Source organism: Grampus griseus, assembly GCF_964374135.1.
Source record: "Grampus griseus genome assembly, chromosome: 13".
Classification (NCBI taxonomy): Eukaryota; Metazoa; Chordata; class Mammalia; order Artiodactyla; family Delphinidae; genus Grampus; species Grampus griseus.
In genome coordinates, this window is record NC_139007.1 from 31,923,720 (window position 1) to 31,945,925 (window position 22,206).

A 22,206-nucleotide genomic window follows, 5' to 3' on the forward strand; every position below is an offset into this window, starting at 1 on the left:
GCTAGTTGCTTTGTGACCACCTAGAGGGGTGGGATAGGGAGGGTGGGAGGGAGGGAGACGCAAGAGGGAGGAGATATGGGGATATATGTATACGTATAACTGATTCACTTTGTTATAAAGCAGAAAGCAACACACCACTGTAAAGCAATTATACTCCAATAAAGATGTTTAAAAAAGAACAAACCAAGAATATGATTATGTGTGAGCTTCATTTCTTTTCTTAGCTTGAAATTTTGTAGATATTATAGGCAAATTCAAACATATTAGGACAGAAAAAAGATAACCTGGGGCAAATATGTGCCACCCCGTTCTGAGAGGATATCAGATTTAGAGTGAGAAAGATGGAAATCTGAAGACTAACTCCAAATTTTAGGAAATCATTAAGGCATTTTTATATGTGTTTTGATTCGAAAAACAGAAAAAGGTCAAGATTAGTTCCTCCAAGTATAGCATTCCCAAAACTTTTACTTAGTTTTACTCATTTTTTTTACATTCTAGGTAATACATTCACATGGTTCAAAAAATATATAGTAAATAGTCTCTGCAACATGGATATTCTCCAGTCACCCAGTTCTCATTCTAAAAGAACCACATATTTATATTCTTTACCTTTTTTTAAAAACAAGAGGGGTACTTAAAAACATTTTTTTAACTATCTCTGAAGATCATTTCTTCAGTATATACAGTTCATTTTTTAATAGAGTAATACAATATTTTGCATTGTGTGAATATGCCATAATTTATTTAGTGATGCTCTATTTGCCACTCAGGTTAGAATGCAATCTTGCTATTAAAAACAGTACGATAATAAATAACCTTGTCAACAGTAAAATTTTTTTAAGTCATGTTCTTCAATGATTTTTAAATTTTTGGTAAATTATTTATATGCAAAATGCCTTCTAAGTGGTTTTTGGAAGTTACCCTGAAAGATATGAAAGAAAAATAAAGAGATGTATCTTATTTTGCTTTTGCTTTTGAGTCTAGACATTTTGAGAAAATTATCTTGCCAAATAAAAGTGAAAAATGAAAGCCCTTAATTTACTTGCAATCTTAAAACAAATGAGAATATTGATAATATTTTAACTACCATATCTTTAAATAAAAAGACTATGAAAATCACTGTAAAAGCATTCAACAGTTTTATGCAAATCTTTTACTGGTTGATCCTTTTAGATTATTCAACACATATCATCTGAAAAAGTAAGAACTTACTTTTTACCAAGTTTTTCTTCTATTCTAACTTTCCAATCATCCATTCTTTCACGTACTAGGGCTTTTAAGGGTGCAATATATACGGCCTAAAATGGGGGTGCAAAAAGATCTCATGAAAATAGTGACATCATTTTCAAATAAAGTTAAACTCGATAAAATTTATCAAAATATAACTGTCGTTTAAAAAATGTATCTTTTAATGATGAAAGACTTAAAATTTTAAATTAACAGAAAAAAGTCATTAACTTAAACAACACTTATCCAGAGTAAGATATGAATATAGCACATCATAAAAATACTGACATAGAACATTTTAAGTATTTTTTTAAAAGCACCATTTGTATTATTTTTAGGTAGTTTATAATGAAATTATCTTTTAACATAATGTGAAAAATTAAAAAAAACTATGAGATAATACATTACCTAGAGAAAATTAAGGTTCTACTGAAAATAGAAGTTTTTATGATCAAGAGCTACCTGAGTTATAATTCTTTCATGAAAAAAGTTACTAATTTTGAAATTCTAAAGATAAATAATCTGGTTGTTTAAATTTTAATGCATATTTTATGGAAGACACCAATGCCAGTCATACATTTTAGGTGTTCTACCTTTTAAAAAACAAAAATAAACAACCCCCCCTCCCGATCTTTAATAATCCAAACTTACATACAGATTATTCACTGAAAAAAAATTCTTTCCTTTATAAAATGTTTCAAACTTAGAACAGAGCTCTACTGTTGTGTTAGTATGCCTCCTAATGAATCACTCGCCACATAATAAACTGAGGAGTAGGAAAATGTAAAGCTAAGTAGGGAAGAACAGCTACTAACTGGAAATCACTGAAAAAGGAAGTTAAAACATTTCTTGGAAATGTTAGCTTTCTTGGAAAATAATGTTTCTAAAGTGAGAGTACGTCATATTTCAAGAAAGCTTAAAATCAACACTTACTTGACTTGCCACATTATTTTACATTAATGATATCATGGCCATTTGGAGAAATGGAGAATAAAGGCTGCCTCTGTATTTCCTTGTGTAATCAAGCTGTATATGTTAAAGTATTAGCATTTCCTTCATAGCCAAAGGATTTGATTATGATTGATTATGAATCATTATATTTCTTAAAAATATGGCTATGAATTAGGTATCTTACAATGAGGAAAGAACATGTGAGCACCGATATTTACATTAGAAATCTAACTAAAGGACTCCGAAGTTTAATATAAATTTTCTTGTGGCCAGTTATTCTAATACTGATCTGGGCTCCCCTGGAAAATTCACCAAGAGTGACATACCTATTCATCGAGTCCAGCCAGTATGTTTAGAACTGGCTACTTTACAGATTATAAACTATGCTTTCTAATTGAATGTAAGCATGTGATTGTTTCCAACTGACCTTTGAAGTAGGGTACCTGTTGAAGACTCTGAAAATGGCTAATTCAGCTGCAACAGTCTTTCCTGATCCAGTGGGCGCTCCAAGTAGGACATTACAGTCTGTGTGATACAGCGTATGAAATATTTGTGTCTGCACAGGGTTAAAGTGGCTAAAATTGTATAGTGCTTCATATGCTTCACATCCCAAAGCTGTGATTGGTAAAGGCTGAAGATCCAGTAATTCTGAAAAGATTCAACAGGTACATACAATAACTGGAAAATATGCACAATATTGAATACTGTCTCTTAGAAATAAATTATAATAATCCTCAATTCTTTAGAGTGAAAAAAGGATTAACAAATTCTTACATACTAGTTATCAATCTGTTTTTCCATTATGACATTTATAATATTGACATGTTGGAAACTTTTCTGGGGTAGCTACCTCTAAGACAGTGCTAATGATACATCTTTCTCTTCCAATCAGGAAAGTGATATGAATGACAAGTAAATGAAAATATGCATGTTTTACAAGAAAACTAAATCTATACCAATCTGTAGAAGAAGGAAAACCATTTGCAAACTTCAGTAGTAGAATGGTTACTAATAACAAGTTACTGTTCATCTGTTAGACAATTGACAAAACAGAATGGTCACGTGAACTGCTGTTCTAGCCAACGCAAACTAATATGAACTTAAAATAATTCCAAGAAGAAACTTGGGTGGGAGTTTTAAATCATAGCCTGACCGGGTAAATAAGAACTGTGCTGGGAAAATACTGAAAGAAACTAGATTTAATTGTAAATCATTATGTAGACTAGAGGTCTAGGAGATTAGAAAATAAAAAATGATTTCGAGAAATAAACTTATACCTAGATACCCTTGAACTTGATAGTCATTTCCTTTTCATATAATCCAGAAAGGTATCAGTTGGCTACTCTCAGGATTACTTCCTGGAAGATGACTCTACTCATTTGAAGTTTGAGTAAGAAGGGAAAAAAAATCAGTAAGGGGACATGGTGGTTTGTATCTTGAGTTAGATCTTCATTGTACAGTTTCAGATGGGAAAGTATGCAGAATTCTCTCCTCAGAAAAGGTATTTAAAAGTAAAAAAGCTAATTTAAAAAATATTATTATTGCTCCATTGCTCTACTCTATTACACAGGTAATTGAGAACTGTATGTTTCTCATACCAGATTACAATATCCTATATTTTTTGTAGCACTGAAAACCAAGAAGGGAGGAAGTCTTAACTTGCAATGCTAATCAAAGCATAGACATATTCTTAATAAAGACTAAAAAAATAAATATTTTGGCATTTATTGACAATGCTAAATTACGATGCTTTACTTCTGTGAAAGATGAAGATACTTTCCTGACTGATTTGAGCTCAGTGAGATGCCTATATGTATACTTGGAGCCAAACAGAACTAGCCATCATTGAGGTTATATCATGCATTTTTTTAAAAAATTAATTAATTAATTAATTTATGGCTGCGTTGGGTTTTCATTGCTGTGCGTGGGCTTTCTCTAGTTGCAGCGAGCAGGGGCTACTCTTCATTGCGGTGCGCGGTCTTCTCACTGCAGTGGCTTCCCTTGTTGCGGAGCACAGGCTCTAGGCACGCAGGCTTCAGTAGTTGTGGCACGCGGGCTCAGTAGTTGTGGTTCGCAGGCTCTAGAGTGCAGCCTCAGTAGTTGTGGTGCATGGGCTTAGTTGCTACGCGGCATGTGGGATCTTCCTGGACCAAGGCTCGAACCCGTGTCCCCTGCATTGGCAGGCGGATTTTCAACCACTGTGCCACCAGGGAAGTCCCACATCATGCATTTTTAATATCAATTGGTATGTCATGGTGGTACATTTAGTTCTTTTAAAAATGTAGTCAGAAAATCAGCCAATTATATAAATAAGGTGACATGCTTGGCCACTCAACAAAGAAGTGATTAAATGAGCATTAAAATATAATGTTAACACATGTTAAAATCAGGTACTGCAGCCAGAGAGACCCAGTAGTGATGTTGGTAGCATACGTTTTAAATGAAAGCACCAAACATTTTTATGTATTTTATTTTGAGATTCCAGATATCACAAAGCATATTTGATAAAAGAAAACCAGAAAGGTCCTCTTCAATGAGTAGATTAGTAGATACTGCAATCACATTATTTTTCTAGGTTGACAATTTTTTAGTTTTGCTCTGTCAAGACATCAAAGTGGTATTAAGCTGTATTTTAAAGTATCTCTCTTTAAGATATGCTAAGATAATGAACAAAGTACAAAAATGACAAAGATTAAAGTCACATTAATGCCTACTTTACTTTCCCAAAAGACTGTCAAATAATGTGCTCACTGAAAGCAGTAAAAACTACTATTTTTATTTTGAAAAAACAAAGAGTTTGTCTTCGGAAGACTTATATGGAAAAGAGAAATTGACTTTCATTTTGCTATAAATTAAGGGTCTCTCGAAATCTTTACTCATCCATTATGAATTCTCAATGAGAAGAAATAAACTTGATATACTAATTAGTTAATAGATTAGCCTCAAGATATTTCTGAAATAGAATATTTTATAGGCCACTTAAAAGTATCATTATAAATATTTATTCATGAAAATTTGCTTCTTTAACAAGTCAAAATAGAAAGGCACTCAATCATGTTATAAAAATTTTAAATGGATTTTTGTCAACTATCAAACACTGAAAACAATGAAAAACACTGTTACATGATACTGCAGATCACCGCATACCCTTTTATAATGTTAGTGTGGAAGAAAAGAACCAATATAAAGAGTATACGTTGTTTGTAAGACACAAACTGACTCGAAGTATACATGAATCCATTCTGTAGTAATACCATAACCTGACTCCTTAGTATTAGCACTTTTTGGTGTAGAAGCACTCTATATGGAGGAAAAAACCCTACAATTCACTTTAATTAAATTAACATACTAAAAGTAAGTTTAACAGTAATAAATGCAAGGAAAAAAGGATATCTCAAAAGTTTCACAGAGAGCACAGATAAAATGACAACACTTGCAATGAAAAAGGAAGGAGATGTAGAGAAATTATAATGTAAAAATAGAGATCAAGGCATAGTAATACAGAAACAGTGAGTCTCATGCTTGTTAGATTATAAAAATTGAACTAGTCTTAATGTTTTTGGATCTCAAATAAAAAAAAAATTAAGGCCTGCCATTTGATCTGATTTTGAAAAGTCTCTTTTCAAACTGTATTGACAAATAGGTTGTATTTTTATTCAGATTCAGGCAACTTTAAAGCATAGACACTTTTCAACATGAGCTAAAACAACAATTTTGGAAAAATCAATGATTCAAGTTACTATTCCATACGTTACCTGTATGGGGAGGATGTCTCTCTGGTAGAATCAGATGTTGAAAGTTAATAATACATACAGCCTCAGCTCCTAACCATCGATCAGACACTGCTCGGATGTAATATTGAGAAGGCAAAGGCTCAAAAATAGGGATTGTAAACACCAGCAGTTGAGCTTCTTTACTAATGACCTAATGTGAAATAAAGTCTAAAATGAATATGGCTATTCTAGTAGCATAAAGGCTTTATCAGTCTCTTGTAAAAACAATCGTATCTATAGCAGTATGTACTAAAGATAAAAAAAAATCTTAGATTTCTAAATAGCTGAGATATTCAGATACTTCAGAAACTTGTAGGTGGTTCCCTTCTGAGGATACGTGATATTACAGAAGGAAAAACATACACTCAGTTTATATTATTTACATATGCATATCATCATGTATTAACAGGTTATCAACTTGACTCATTATCAGAATTTTCCAAAATTCATTCATTCAAGTACTTTACTTCATTAATTTTTACCAAATTATTTACTCAATAGTTTTCTTTAAATTCTTTGACTACCATAAGTGGAATAACAGAACACTTGACATAAATAGAAGATAATCATGAACACAAATGCAATGAAAATAAAATATGGCTATAAAATTCTATGGGTGTCCACTCAAGCCTAAAGCTAGCTTGCCTTCTCTTTGATAAAAAGAGAAATTAGGAATGAAGCATCACAGTTAAAGACAGCTTTCATCAAATTGAGTCTTTCTCTTAAAATTTATAGAGAATTTAAAAAACAATATCTTTTATACAATGTGATTCAATATTCTTTAGTACTGTGCTTATGTAACACCTAAAGTTATTAATTTTTATTTAATTTTTTAAAATATTATTTATCTCACCCACCCCTCTGGAAGACATGCCTTAAATCATTAGAAAGATTATAATTAAATTTCTCAAATGAAAATCACTTTGAATATATGAATACTGTAACATTTAATTACTATTTTCTTTTAAAATCAAACAGAAACATAAAAAATAATACATAAAGCTTTAATTGCACTATGAAATTATAGAGAAATGAGTAAAAATAGAAAGTATTTAGTTTACATTTTCTTCCTAATGACAGCAACATAATAAGGAGAGAGCCATATATACATATTTACCTGTTTTTTTAGAACTAGGAAATTCTCTGAATGATAAATATGATCATTTGTAGGATCTTCTACCCAAATCCACCAGGGTTCTCCTACTGTCCCATGGACCTGGAAGAAAAATAGTATCCTAATACTATATACTGTAATTCGAGTAAGGGATACTGTTGTTTGTATTCCCAGCACCCATTCCTCTCCCTCTTTTTAACAGATTTATTGATATGTAATTTACATAACAAAGTTTACTCATTTAAAGTATACAGTTCAATAGTTTTAATACATTTACAAAGTTTTGTGACCATCTTCGTAATCTAATTTTAGGACATTTTTATCATCCCCCAAAGAAACCTTGTACCCTACCTATCTATCCCCCATCCTCCCAACCTCCAACCCTGGACAACCACAATCTACTTTCTTTCTCTATAGATTTGCCTTTTTGGAACACTTCATATAAATGGAATCATATATATGAAATGATTTTGAGACTGGCTTCTTTCACTTACCATAATGTTTTTGTTCATGTCATAGCATGCATCAGTCCTTCATTCCTTCTTATTAACAAATAATATTCCATTGGATAGATATACTGTATTTTGTACACTCATTGCTCTTTCTTTTTTTATTCCTAATAAAGCCTAGTCTTGTTTAGTACTCACACCTCTCTCATGTAATTCAGAAGGTAACCCCACCTCCCAGGGTAATTTTGGTTAGCATACACTAATCAGCTTATGGTATCCGCCTTACAACAGGTTGTGGTGAGGGGTAGGCATGTGCCCAATACCGGCCCAGTTAGGCTGAAGAAAAGGTGTTCTGGCCCATGCTCTGGGCTGCTGCAGGTGGGGTATTTTTCCCTCTCTCTGTTAAATGTGAACAAGGAAGCATGAAAACATTTGGGAAGTAGCCAACAATATCAGCAGAGCAAAAAGATGGAAAGATTCTGGGTCCGGAAGAGTATCATTAAACAGAAGACTCAATCATCTTCAGGGCCTATTCTACCTGTGGACCTATCATATTATGTAAGATGATATATCTTCTTCTGCTTAAGTCAGTTTGAGACAAGTCATATTTGCTATTCTTGCAGCCAACAGCATTCTAACTGATAGAAGCAACTATGAACAATTAAGTACTCCATTCTAACAATGAATTAAACCAAATTGTGGGAGACTTATTATGAATCCTTTTTATTTTATTTTATTTTTGGCCACACTGGGTGGCTCGTGGGGTCTTAGTTCCCCGACCAGGGGTTAAACCTGGGCACCCAACAGTGGAAGCGCGGAGCCCTAACCACTGGACCACCAGGGAATTCCTATTATGGATCTTGATACAAGAAAACAGGATGAAAAAACATAAAACTTTTATGCATTTGAAAATATAAAAACTTGAAATGAGTTTATGGCTACTTGTAATTTTATACTTTATGTAAAATTCTATATTTATAAAGATATTAAATAAAATTTTATATCATCTTGTCCTCACAGAAATTCTACGAGAAAGATAATTATTACTATTATACATGTTTACAGATGAGGAAACTGAAGGAATAAATGGTTAGGACACTTTAAGGACACTTTAAGATCAATGGTAGATTTGGGTTAGGACTATGGTTGTGTAACATCACAGAATAAAATGCATTCACTTTAAAGATGTACCAATGTCAGGTAATGCAGAAGATATTTACTTACACTTAACTAGAACCTTACAATTACCATGTAAAGTAAGCATTGCTATACTACATTTACTGATTTACTTGTCTTCCCCCACTGGCTTCTTGAAGGAAAGGACTGACACGTACTTGCCTGTATGTACAATCTCTTTTCTACTGTACTCTTTGCTCAGTAACTGGTGCAAAGACAGACCTTAAGAATTACTGACTGAATAAGAAGAGGATCCAGAGTATATAGTAACAGCTAAGGTCTGGAAGAAAGAACAGAAGTAGGGGTAAAAACAGAAACAGAAAAGTGATGGGAGCCAAAGAAGGACATTTTCAAGGACAATGTATAGGACTGAATGTTCAGAGAAGTAAAGAAAATAATAACTAAGGAAAAGTCATTTATTATGGCAATCAGTCAGTCTTTGGTGATCACTGAAGAAGTAGTCTCAGCAGGAAACAGGTGACCAGGAGGAAAATGCAGATTACTCTTTCTACAAGTCTAATGGTAAAGAAGAGAATGATAGTTCGAGAAACCTCAGGATTTTGAAAGGGCCCTTTTAGCATGAAAAATCTTGAATTTTGAGTAGGTTAAAATGACAGAGTAAGAAGAGCTGGAAAAAATGAAGATCACATAGAGAAAAATGAAAGAAGATAGAATTAAGCAAAGTCCCTACGGAGCTGAATCCACTAAACCATTATACAATGTGAAAATTTAGGTTTCCTAAAATGTTCTGAAGGGGTCTCACTGGTTGACATATTATTAATATATTATACCACATGCTTATCTGGAGGATGAGAGTAAATAATACTACTGATACAATGTTTTAAATGATTCTTCGATATATGTTCTTTTTAAAGGTTTTTCTATATGCCTTGAGGACAGACGTAAGGAGGTGTAGTTGAGCCTGCAGTACAGACATTTTTCCTTAATGCAGATTTAGGTGTTTTCCATTTCTACCTGATCATTCCAAGTGAAATCAGGACAGACGCTGAGCGTCACTCGGAGGACAGTCCGTGTGATGGGCTGAATGGACGCTTCCATTGTAACAGAAGGAATCTGATGAACACACTGTTTGACCTTGAGCCCAATATTCACATGATGCAGAATGTGACCTGCAGGGAAAATGTCACTTAGAAGAAATGTGTCCAGACAGAAAAAAAGCAATATAATCTGACTTGTAAATGGGATTTCAGAGAAGGTGCTTTTATTGCTTGTTTTATGATTTGCTATGTAGAATAGCTGACATTCTTGACCTGGCATGTTTGAATATTTTGTAATAGTTAACTTGAATTAGCAATTCATAGCTCTGTAAACCAGTATCAAGGTTTTTTCAGCTATTAATAGGGTTCTTAAAATTACTGAGACTTGATAGTGTTTAAACTACTATAAACAGTTCCACTTTTCTCCTAGCCAGTTTAAGACTCATTATAGAAATATTCAGTATTTTGTGAAAACAGTCATTAATTTATTCAAGGCCTATTTCAGAACTCTATAACCATGATGGAAAATGCTTTACTAATCAAACATAACTAACTTATCCATACCATTTCCAGAAAACAAAGATAAAAATATAAAATATGGCCAGTCCAGCACAAAATTAACCACTTATACATATTTTCATAAATGATCAGATTCTGAAATACAGATACAAATGGAGGCACCAGGGTGGGGGTGAGGGTCACAAACAGATGTGACTAACTTTAAACATTTTCCTACTCCAGGCCAAGCGACTAAGTGGAAATAGATTCTATCTTATAGTATCAATATTTCTTGTATGTCTTGGTGCTTCATAATATAATTTTTTAAAGCATATTTACAAGTAAATCAAAATGTTTTATGTTCACCAAAGTTTGAAAATCTAAAGTGATTTTCCTTATTTTAATAAAATATTTATGTTACCCAAGGTGAGTAATCTCAACTTCCTAGTTTGTATTCTCAATTTCTCTCTATTTTTATTGATACCTCCCCTTTTCCATTCCATCTGAGAAGTATTCTTCTTATTATACAAGGGAAATAAGTATCTCAGTCTCTCTACACATCTACGAACCTTTCACCAGGTCCCTGTATTTCTCCTCAGCCTGACTCCCTTCATATGTAATGTCTATTCTATTCAGAATCTGAAATATTACCTAATCAATGTTTGTCCAACAGAATGTTAAGGTACATGGCAATGTATGTAGGGATAATTTTTCAATATTATGTGAAAAACATAGAAGACCAAATACTATTTACACACCGATACCAACTATGTTTAAAGATCTATACATGTGTAATGATGAAGCTCATTTAGAAACTGAAGAAATGTAGGGTTTAATGTTGACATACTTTTTTGCTGTAATACTGCTGATATACATAACAAAAGACGATGAAATGAAATGAACAAAAGAAATAAATTGAGAATAAGCCTCACTGACTAATTCTCATCATTTGTAGCTAAGATTCTATCTGTAAAATACTCAAGGGTGTGACAATCTAAACTCCATTTTAACTTCTAATTCTATTGAGTAACTTAATAAAATTTAGAGAGACTTTTGCCTGAGTTTAGATCAATGTAAAAGAAATTTCATAAAAATGGTAAAAGTTCATCTTTAGTAATGTGGAAATTCACAATACTTTTTTTTTTTTTACATCAAGTGAAATATTTTAACTGCATGAAACAGTACATTAAAACATTTTTGCTTCCTTCTTACCTATTTCATCTTTCCTCATGTCTTTCAGCTTATCCACAGTAAGATTTTTTTCTTCTAATCTTGTTAGAATGTGTGGTGGTAAGACTGAAAATTGTCTCAAAGGGCTAGCCCAACCCCAGAGCCTCTTGTCGATGACTTTACTAAGATTCAGGAGCCTATAGGTCATGGCAGGCCAACGTTTCCTCAGAGCAATTTCAAAAAGAGCACGGACAATTCTAGCTGCGTTCTGCAGAATGAAAAGGGGGATTGGTGGTTAGGTCCAATGTAATTTTAAATTTGTCAATAAATTTATTATTCTGACTCAGTTTCAAAAGTATGTCTAGCTGCATCCTTTAATTGTGGGCAACATCTATCCTCATATAACCCTAATTATCTTTATTACTTCTACACAAGAATAATCATATCCTTTATATGTGGATGTTATCCTGTTTAACTCTCCAAGAGTAGCTTTATTTCCCAGTCCTTAGGAAGCTCCACCTCACACTCCCTGAACAGGAATGGAGTAGGAAGAGACAAAAAAAAAAAAAATACAAAGTATTTGGGAAGGTGCTGAGGCCATTTTAGAATCTAAGAGACAGCCAAGGATGCCCTTGGGTATATAGTGGAATGATTAAATTTATAAAGCTATTTAGAGAAATAAGGAAGACTTTGGGATCCAGTCAGAGAGAACAATTAGTGAGAGAAGAGCAACAAAGAAATACTGATGAGTGCAACTAACCCATATTAATGGCTCCTGTATAAACCAAGCAGTACGCTGACCGCTTTGCATATATTATCTCATTTAATTTTTATGACAACTGCATTTGACTGGTCTTGTTATTATGATTTTATAGATGAAGATACTAAAGTTTGGTGAGGTTAATAATTTGACCAGGAGAGTTGGTGTCAGAGTATCTATTGAAAGTCAGAACTAAACAATGCCAAACTTAACTCCAAAATTCTAAATTCAGTGATCTGAGGATAACTTCATTAGTAGACATATAGAAAGTTACAATGATTGAAGCCTTTTTTCACATCTCTGTAGTTTGTTTTTCTTCCTTCCCTCTATCATTAACTTTGCAGACTGTTTTATGGAAGATTATTTTTAAAATCATGAGTTTAGAGACATCTTACAATATCTACTTTCTATGTTTAAAATAAGATTAACCTTTTATTTCTCCTTAACCTAGAGGAGGCATTACTCAATAAAAATAATTTAAAAAGTATTCTTGATAAATAAAAAATAAAAATATGTCATTACATCTGTATTTGAAAATGAAGAATGTTAAATCTGATCAAAATCATAAAAAGAGATGGAAAATAGTAAGATTTTAAATAGCAAACAGATGATCCGGCTTGAATTATGAGGTGAAAAATGATCATAGGAATTAAGGACTTTGGTTTTATATTTTACATAAAAAGTGTTATTCATCTTTAGATAAATTCGACTACTTTGTTTCAGTATTAGAAATTTAAGAACAAATGGTATTTGATGTATGGGGATAGCTGTAACACCTGTTAAAAATTGACAGGATATCTCTTATTAGGCCTAGAAAATGATACGTAAAATGAGTATTTTGATTTTTATAGCTATCAAATAGATCTTTCTACAGCATGCTCAGTTGCTCTTCTAAAAAAATTGCCAGGCTAATTTTCTCAACTGTTTGAAAGTATGTTTTTATATTTCAGAACCTATAGTTGTTCCCTAAAAGCTAAAAGAAATGGAAAGAGAAATCCCATGTGAGAAGATACCAACAGGACATTTTAATCTGAAATGATATAAATTGCATGGGAATAATGATCAAAATCTCTAACATGTAGAAGATAAATATAGGCCCCTTTATAAAATCATAGAATATCTGAGCTAAGGATTTATCTTAAGGGCTGAGAGAATAAAGTTTCAGAAATATACAAGGAAGTACCAATTTACAGAGCTGAGAGAGTGCTTGTGGAACTACTGATGCCTAAAACTAAAAAAAAAAAACACACACAAAAACAAAACAAAACCAACCCCCCCCCCAAAAAATCAACAATAATTTACCTAACATATTCAAGAATGATAAACCCATAATAGCTTTTTTTTTTTTTTTTTTTAAAAAGGGATTCTTATAGATATATCCTCAATCTTTTGAGACTGACTTTCTGGGTACCAATCATGAAGAAACTGTAAGTTTTATATTGTAAAGCAATCCGTAAATCAGTCTCTGATGATATCTTCATAATCTTGAATCAAGCAGAAATGTGGCCAGTTTGTTCATCCAGAACACAGTAAAGCTTTACCTTTTAGTTAAATCATTAACTATTGCAATATAAAATCATTAGATAAAATAAAATGACAATATTATATTATTTTTCAGAAAAACATAAAACAAAAGACTTTAAAAACAATGGTTCCTTATAGAGGCTTTAGGTTTTTGAGAATATATGTATTTTTCTATGGCACAAACATATGTGTTCCAAAATGAAAAATAAAAAAAAATATGCTTTCACCACATCCACATTTACTTTATATAATATATGAAATCATTACCTGGTTTCTTGGTTACTTTGATTAAATTACTGCATTCATTCAAACTGTTTACCAATATATCTTGGTTTATGTTTGCAAATATTTCATGTTTACAGTTATTTCAAAGCACTCTGGGGTATTCATAGCTGTTAATAATAATTCATTTAGGGGCTTCCCTGGTGGCGCGGTGGCTGGGAGTCCACCTACAGATGCAGGGGACACGGGTTCGTGCCCCGGTCTGGGAGGATCCCACATGCCGCGCAGCGGCTGGGCCCGTGAGCCATGGCCGCTGAGCCTGCGTGTCTGGAGCCTGTGCTCCGCAGCGGGAGAGGCCACAGCAGTGAGAGGCCCGCGTACAGCAAAAAAAAAAAAAAAAAAAATTCATTTAACACAAACATACTCTTTCTATATTAAGTCTTTGAGCAAAATTACAAACATAAAATACACAGTGGAATATTTTCTATATTTAAAATAAGATTAACCTTTTATTTCTCCTTAACCTAGAGGAGGTATTACTCAATAAAAATAATTTAAAAAGTATTCTTGATAAATAAAAAATATCTTTTAAAAAAGTATACCTAGAAGGGAAACCTCTCATTTGAAAGGTAAATACTGAAAACAAAATCTACTTTATATCATATAAAGGCTTGAATATTAAAAACATAAATATTATAACATTTTATACTACAGTAATTTAAAAAACTTAAACATTTAATGAGCTGTAATTTACGGATTAATTTTCCTTCAGTACTCAATTTGTAAGTATCGACAGTAGGAAAGAAAGATTACCTTTTTTATAAAAGATATATCATACTTAATATATGGTATGGGGTATATTTATTAAGCCTTGTTTAATGGTTAAAAACAATTGTTTATATTTCTAACATCTGGGGAATGCTACAAAGGTTCCACAATCTTTTCTTTTCACTTGAAATATTCTTGTACTATTGCCCTTCCTAAGTAAAAGACGTGAACTTTATCATTTAAAACAGAAAAAAATCAGATATTGATATTTTTAAACTCTAAAATGTAAATAATAGCAACATCAAAAAAAGCCAAACCAACCACCAAATCCCACCCCTGTTCCTGATCTAACAGCATAGATGGCATAAAAAATGTACAAATTAAACAGTTCTAAGATAAAATGGTAATTTGACAGCATGTCACAATGCAATACATTCATAGTATAGCATGAATTAATTCCTTGAATCTCTAAAAGTAACCAAGGAAAACAGGAAGGGAGTAATATTCTTACCTGTGCAACGTATGCAGAATCTGATATAAGGGAGAAACTGTCCATCTCCCCTCGGCTGATATAAGTTTGTAGTAGGATGTTTATTTTCCCATAACTGTTCTCTACACCTCCAGGAGCTGAGAGTTCACAGAAGTTGTTTAATAAGGCATCTAACTCCTCTATTTCCTCTTCTCTGACCTGGAAGAATCAATGTTTTTATAGGATTATTTGGGCTGATTTATTTAAATTTTTTATATTGAAATTAAACCACATTGCATGTTTTCTAAAAGTTTCCATCTGTGATAACTCAAGTTTCCTTTTGTATACTAAAATAATAGCAATCTTTTCAGAGGTAGCTAATAAAATACAATGAAAAACTATCTTGATGCTGATAAGACTACATTTTACTATTCATCACCAATATTAAAATTGCCATTGACATATACAAATTTGATATGTCACAAAAATTAAGTCTTCTGACCTCACCATCCTTCAACTGATGAGATTTCATTTTTTATTTGACCAGAGTAAAACCTCTGCCCAAATGGATTAGGGCAAACTTGAATTATCTTCAAACGCATCCATTACAGTCATATATTTTTATATGGTATAAGGCATTCATAGCTTAAAGCTGTGAAGTACTATGATTCAAAGTATTAAAGTTTTCACTGTTAATAAGATTAAATTATAATATGGGTACAGAAATATTCATATCTAAGTTTGAATCATGCATGTCCTTTATATTTTCTTCAGCGAACCTTATATTGCAAATAAACCAAAATCTACACACTATATTCTCTGCTAGTTTCATTACTGCAAAACCTATTTAAATTATGTTTGATTTGTAGTAGAGAGCAAAGAATGAGGTCAGGTATGACATACTATCAAAATCTAGGATAGTGGACATTGTTGATAAATGGAAGAACATTGCTGGTACTCAAAATGTGAAGTGTCATACAGCTTATATTGTATCAGGAATAACAATTAATTATGAACTTTTATAAATGAATCAACACATATGTGTTATATGCATTTGATTTAAGCTTCAAGTAATCTTACCTTGATTTGATCAAATTCTTCAGCTTTGGAGACTATAGCAAAAATATCACTTTCTGTTTTGTGAGCATCAAAGAATTCATTGAAGGTCTACCAAAGTAAGTGTTATATTTGATTAAAATAGAAGGTCCAGTAAAATATTTTAAATTAAAAATGTGACTATAAATCACACATTCTAAGAGAACATCTGAACCCTAGAATATGCAGAGTTATAATGTCTGTAGCATACTGTTCCAAAATCATCATTTTAAACATCGTCAAATTTATCAAAGACTAAAAAACATTCCCCAAACAAAATTAGCTAGAGAAGACCTTTAGAAGCAAAAAGATTTATAAAATCAGTTAATGAAACTTACAACAGATATCTAAAACAATGTTCAGCATAACATTCTTGTCCTGGCTCATTTTCAGCATGGGCATATGTAAATCTGCACCATTCATCAACTTAAAGCTGATCATATATCACATAAAATTCAGAGAGGAATAACTAAAAATATGTAACTTAAGATTCTGGCAAATACATCACAACATTGCTAGTTAGGGCATACAGAAATTCAGGAAACTGGAAAGAAAAAAAATCAAAACAAAAACAAAGCTGAAGAAAGGCTACAGTCCCTGAAAGAGAGCTGCAAACAGGCTTAAGATGTAGTTTGGCAGCAACACACTACCAAGTGGACAAATGAGAAAGGTAACTTAATGGACAAAATGAGTTGACATGAGTAGGTGATGGCAGCAACAGAGGGAGAGGGAAAATGTTTTGGTTTGAGGAACTACCAGATCATGGTTGTGAGTCATATATGTTAAAAGACTTTGAAGAAACCTAAAGTGCTGTACAAACACAAGATTTATGTGTGGCAAGATGAGGAAAAGCTATTATGCATGTGAAAATGTTTTCTGAAACATGTTATCTGCATAATAAGCACATGTTAAATAAGTACAACACAGATTTCATATAGGCCTTGGTGTTCATATTTCTGAAGAAATTTCATCTTAGTGATTTCTATTACTTTTTCATTTAAAAAACAATTTTAAGAACAAAAATAAAAATGAACATAAAAAAATCAAACTTTCTCTCTATAAAAAGAGTAAAGAGTAAAAATTCACCTTAATCCAACTCTCTTCAAATTTAAGTCCTCTCCTCACAGGTAATCACTATTAAGTTTTCTCATGTATTAATATGTGAAGGTATATACGTAGGTATAGAAATACACACGAAGACAAGTATATATTCTTTAAAATGTAGATATTATAGTGGCTCCCTACCTTACATAAGATTACATTAAAAGGTAACAGGCAAGGATACAATTGTGTAGTAAAAATTACCTTTGAAAAATCTCTTCGATTATCCAAATAGTACAGCTCAGTGCCCTGATATTTTCATTAGTTTTTATAATTCTTTTTAGTCAGTGTTTCTCAATAACTTGCAATTAATTTTTCAACTTTTTATTCATTTAAATTCATTTATTTAGCCATCAGACCCCACTTTAAATCATTCAGGCACTCATTCCAGAGGTCTCACCAATGTGCTCAATGGTTTTAGGTTTGGGTGCGTCTACTGCTTGGGATATACTCATTGAATGGGATGGCAAGAAGGTCCTGAATATTTATAGTTCTATTTTTTTTCTTATCTTTACTGAGTGTATGTTGTTGAATTCATAAAAGTCAAATGCACTTTGTTCTATTAGTAGCTTTTGTTATTTTGCATGAATACTATATTTTGAAGTCTAGAAAGTATTTGCATGTAAAGACAAACATATTATTCTGTTTGTTCCACTCAGTATACTACCTCAATAGTGCTGTATTTAATATAGTAGTGGCTGGCAGTTCTACCCAAATCAGTTGAGGAAAAATATCCAGTTCGTTCCTCAAAACGAATCATCCGAGCTTTGTCTAGTTTCCGTCCAACTTCAATGACCAACTGTTCTCGATGCTTTGCTAATGTTGGGTCAATCTACAGGAAAAAAAAAAAACACTTGAATAATTCTTCAGAGAGTCATCATTTGCAAATGTATACCTGTTATGGAAATTAAAATTTTCTGTTGATGCTTTAGTTAGTATACATTTTTTATTATAATTTTAAAAGAATGCATTTTTTTAAAAGATAGGACATAATTAGAAAATACTTTATTCCATTAAGTAAAGAAAGCTTTAAAATTAACTAAAAATCTGTATATTATCTTCAGATAGTAATATTTTAGAATCTAAAATTCCTGTATAGTCTTATAATTGTTAAGATTAATAAGGATTAGGAATTAGATACACGAAAAAAAATCACTGCTTTCTCCCTCCCACACTAAAATAAATAAGAATTTAAAAATATCAAACCACAGTCCTATTTAAAGAAATGATAGTGAGAATGTTCTCCTCCGTTCAAATAAAGGTATACAAAAATAAATTAAAAGTCATCCTTTCAAAAGCATGGTTTTAGTGTTCTAGCAGTTTTTATAACTGTTGATGGGAAAACCCATTCTGCCTATAATGGTAATAGAAGCAAAGAGTAAAATCAATTTGACAATGAATCTCTGAATAGTTTAGAAATTATTACAGTATTTTTCTAAGCAGAAAGGACATTTAACACAAGATATTAACAAACATTCCTGTTACTAAGATGTGTGTGTGTATATAAATATATGTATATAATTATAGCTATAAAGTGAAGTATGACCTTTAAAGGGGGGAGGGGGAAGTATAAAATACTTTAGAAATCAATTAATGAGTTAATACTCCTACCACTTGTTCTAACTTAGATTTTTATGGCAGCTTATTCATGCATCAAATATAGCTAAAATAAATGAGCAAATCATAATGAGACAAAGGAAAATCAACTGTAGGGAAATAAGATGGAATCCAGTCACATTAGCAAATACAAAAAGTCTTAAACACTTTCTGTAGGTAACATACTGTATATTTCAGGCTCATCTTATGAAACCATTTTATTAATCATATTATTAAACCATTAAAAAGAATTAAACTACATGATCTGTGTTAATTCACATGAGTCTTGTGGCTACACATTCTTTCTGAGTAATAAAATAAAAACACTTAGGTCAAAAAAATAAGAAGGTAAGATTATCTGAACTGTGAAGGTTATAAAACTTTGTATCTCAGAAAGGAAAAAAACCCACATTTTACACTAGAAAATTATAAAAAAATGACTTCCAATATTAATCTGGTACGTAAACAAAAATCAACTGATGTGTTTATCTTGTCCCAAGATTTGATATGCCTTAGCCCATGAAAAAATACATGTTGTGTTTGGTCTTCCTTTACCCCTTCAGAATATTTTCATAGTGCCATTGACTCTTTTCACAAAACCCACATTTGTAATAAGAATAGCTAGTGCCGGGCTTCCCTGGTGGCGCAGTGGTTGAGAGTCCGCCTGCCAATGCAGGGGACACGGGTTCGTGTCCTAGTCTGGGAAGATCCCACATGCCACGGTGCGGCTGGGCCCGTAAGCCATGGCCGCTGAGCCTGCGTGTCTGGAGCCTATGCTCCGCAACGGGAGAGGCCACAACAGTGAGAGGCCCGCGTACATCAAAAAAAAAAAAAAAAATGGGGAAGAATAGCTAGTGCCTTATTCTTTAAAATTTATAAAGGTACAGGTTACAATACACCTACATTTTATAACTGAGAGCGATCTGAAGATTAGCACAGATTTTAACTGAGAAGAATAAAGGTAGTTGAATTCCCCCATCTACAGTAAACCTAAGTATAAAAACCAAATGATTTCAGATGAACAGCTTCATAACTAGTTGCTGCTGCTATTTTTCTTCTTTTTTTCCCTCCTAAATCTTAAGTTTCAATTTTCCCATGGTCAAAGTTACTGTATATGAAAAGGAAAGATAAAAAAAAGATAGGCAACTGCTTTGATACAAAATGGAACACACACACACATACAAAATTATCATTATTAGTAAATAGAGGAAAACTATAATTCCAAGTTAAATTCAACTTCTTTGCTAATTTTGATTTAACACTAATGAATATCGATATGATGGTGGTGAAATCGTATTTTCATTAGACAACAACTGGATTTTACCTGTAATTAGGAAGCATTTACAGGGTATAAAGCAGAGTTTAAAGAAAAGACAAGATCTCACAGAATCTGTAAGCTATGTGGACCACAGAGCTGTGAAGTTTATAGGAAGAGCTGTGACCACATGCATCTGATTCTCAGTCTATGTGCACAGCAGAACTGATCCAGCCTCCAAACTGTTAAGATAGTAACTCATTAATGCTATCTTTTAATTTAGCAACAAAGGCTTAGAAGGACTTGGTAAGAAGAATATACTGTACATAATATAAGCCTATCATTAAAAGTGGTTTGTAAGTTTCCTCATGTCTGGTTTATTCTAAAAACTAAATTTGAAAAATATAGTTAAAAAAACATAGCAAGATACTAATATCAAATGGAAACTTATCTGAGCAGTAAATTGATAATAACATAAAGATCAGTGGAAAAGATATATAAAGAAAGTGAAATAATTACCAGGGACAAATTTAATTTTCCTTAGTATTTTCTAAAAAAGATTAAAGCTCTTTGTTTTTCTTCCAGGTACCTAAATCTTTTCAGATGAGCAGAAGTAGCAAATATTTATTCTCATATCATGAAAGGATTACAGAACTAAAAAGGAGGTCTGACTTTTTTTAGTAAATGAGTTTTCTACCTGATAAGCCTTGTGACTGATGCCATACACTAATGGATTTGCTCTCATCCGTACATAAAGATAAGTGTAACTTATCCACTTCACTGCTTCTTCCACATTAGTAACTGTTCCCAGAGCAATCTGCAAATCAAAAATATAACGAAAGTTAAACTAATGCGTTAAAGTTGAATATAAACGTTACATCAAAGACCATTTTGTTGAAAGTTAAGTTTTTAAAATACATCATTATGCTGTATTTAAAAGAAGGTAAGCACAATTATTGGACATGATGTTTCTCCAATTAATTAAAAATCAGTCCTGCCTCATTTAATTGAGAACAGTACATTAGAAATGCTATATTCCCAAACTTTACTTATTATTATGGCATTTGATTAGTTTTCCCATTTGAATTTAATTCCATATAGTATTATAAACATTTTGGTATTCATTAATTTTTCTTCTTCATTTTGCTTCTTTTAAATTTTGGTTTCATTTTATGTGACAACATTACTGACAGTTTTAAATGTGACTGCACCACAATCAAAACAACATAATATTGCTGATTCTATCCCTCTTTGTTGTGATTTTGTATACTGTCATTACCAAAATCACAAAGAGCATAACATTAGTAGTTTTTTCCTCTAAAGATACCCATTTGCAGCATAGCTAGTATAAATATATAATGTAAATACAATGGTAAATGCAGTAATTTTTGCATAAAACAAAATCATATTTTATTGGGATTTATACATATTAATAATATATACACTTTAAAAAGATCATACAAGAACAGGGAGTGGTTTTAATTTTTTATTGGTAAACTTAAAACAACCTATGGAAAAAACAGATATTTATACTGTTGAATTATAATAAACACGGTAATTCTTTAGATTATATTCTGAAAGAAAATATAATTTTTAACATAGCATTTTAATGTAGCTTTATAACATGCTAATTTAATGAAACCAAAGGTTAATTATTTTAAAACACAATAATAACATATAAAATCTGTGTAATAAAGGGAATTGTTAGAAAATGACCTTAAGCCAGAATTGCAGTGAAAAGTTTTCTTAAAAATACATTTCTTTAGCCACTGGATCTATATGCAGTCATTGTGCTTTTATACTTAGAGTGTTCATTTTAATTAACAAATTTATCCAAGTTGTGAAACTTCACAGTTGAACAATTTTTCCTGAATCTGTAACTGAAAAAAATTTTTTTAACCTCTTAATACTTTAATCAAAGGAGAAGTGATGACCCCCACCTAAATAACCAAATTTTAGGAGAAAAGAAGGAAAAATAAATCCCCTTATTTTAGTACTAAATAGTAAAGAAAATATAAACTTTAATGTTTGCTTTATTCCCATATTATAATTTAAATTCT

General features: G+C 31.9%; 1 protein-coding gene across 1 annotated transcript in view; it reads right to left on the minus strand.

Moving 5' to 3' along the window:
• Positions 1 to 22,206, minus strand: part of ASCC3 (activating signal cointegrator 1 complex subunit 3) — a 333,359-nt gene that overhangs the window by 113,108 nt on the left and 198,045 nt on the right. The window contains exons 17-26 of the mRNA XM_082669278.1: positions 20,844 to 20,963; positions 17,963 to 18,127; positions 16,180 to 16,266; positions 15,142 to 15,318; positions 11,399 to 11,624; positions 9,666 to 9,820; positions 7,069 to 7,167; positions 5,934 to 6,102; positions 2,606 to 2,826; positions 1,213 to 1,298 (exon numbers count right to left, since the gene is read on the minus strand). Coding sequence (XP_082525404.1) covers positions 1,213 to 1,298; positions 2,606 to 2,826; positions 5,934 to 6,102; positions 7,069 to 7,167; positions 9,666 to 9,820; positions 11,399 to 11,624; positions 15,142 to 15,318; positions 16,180 to 16,266; positions 17,963 to 18,127; positions 20,844 to 20,963 — 1,505 coding nt within the window. The remainder of the gene's footprint in view (positions 1 to 1,212; positions 1,299 to 2,605; positions 2,827 to 5,933; positions 6,103 to 7,068; positions 7,168 to 9,665; positions 9,821 to 11,398; positions 11,625 to 15,141; positions 15,319 to 16,179; positions 16,267 to 17,962; positions 18,128 to 20,843; positions 20,964 to 22,206) is intronic.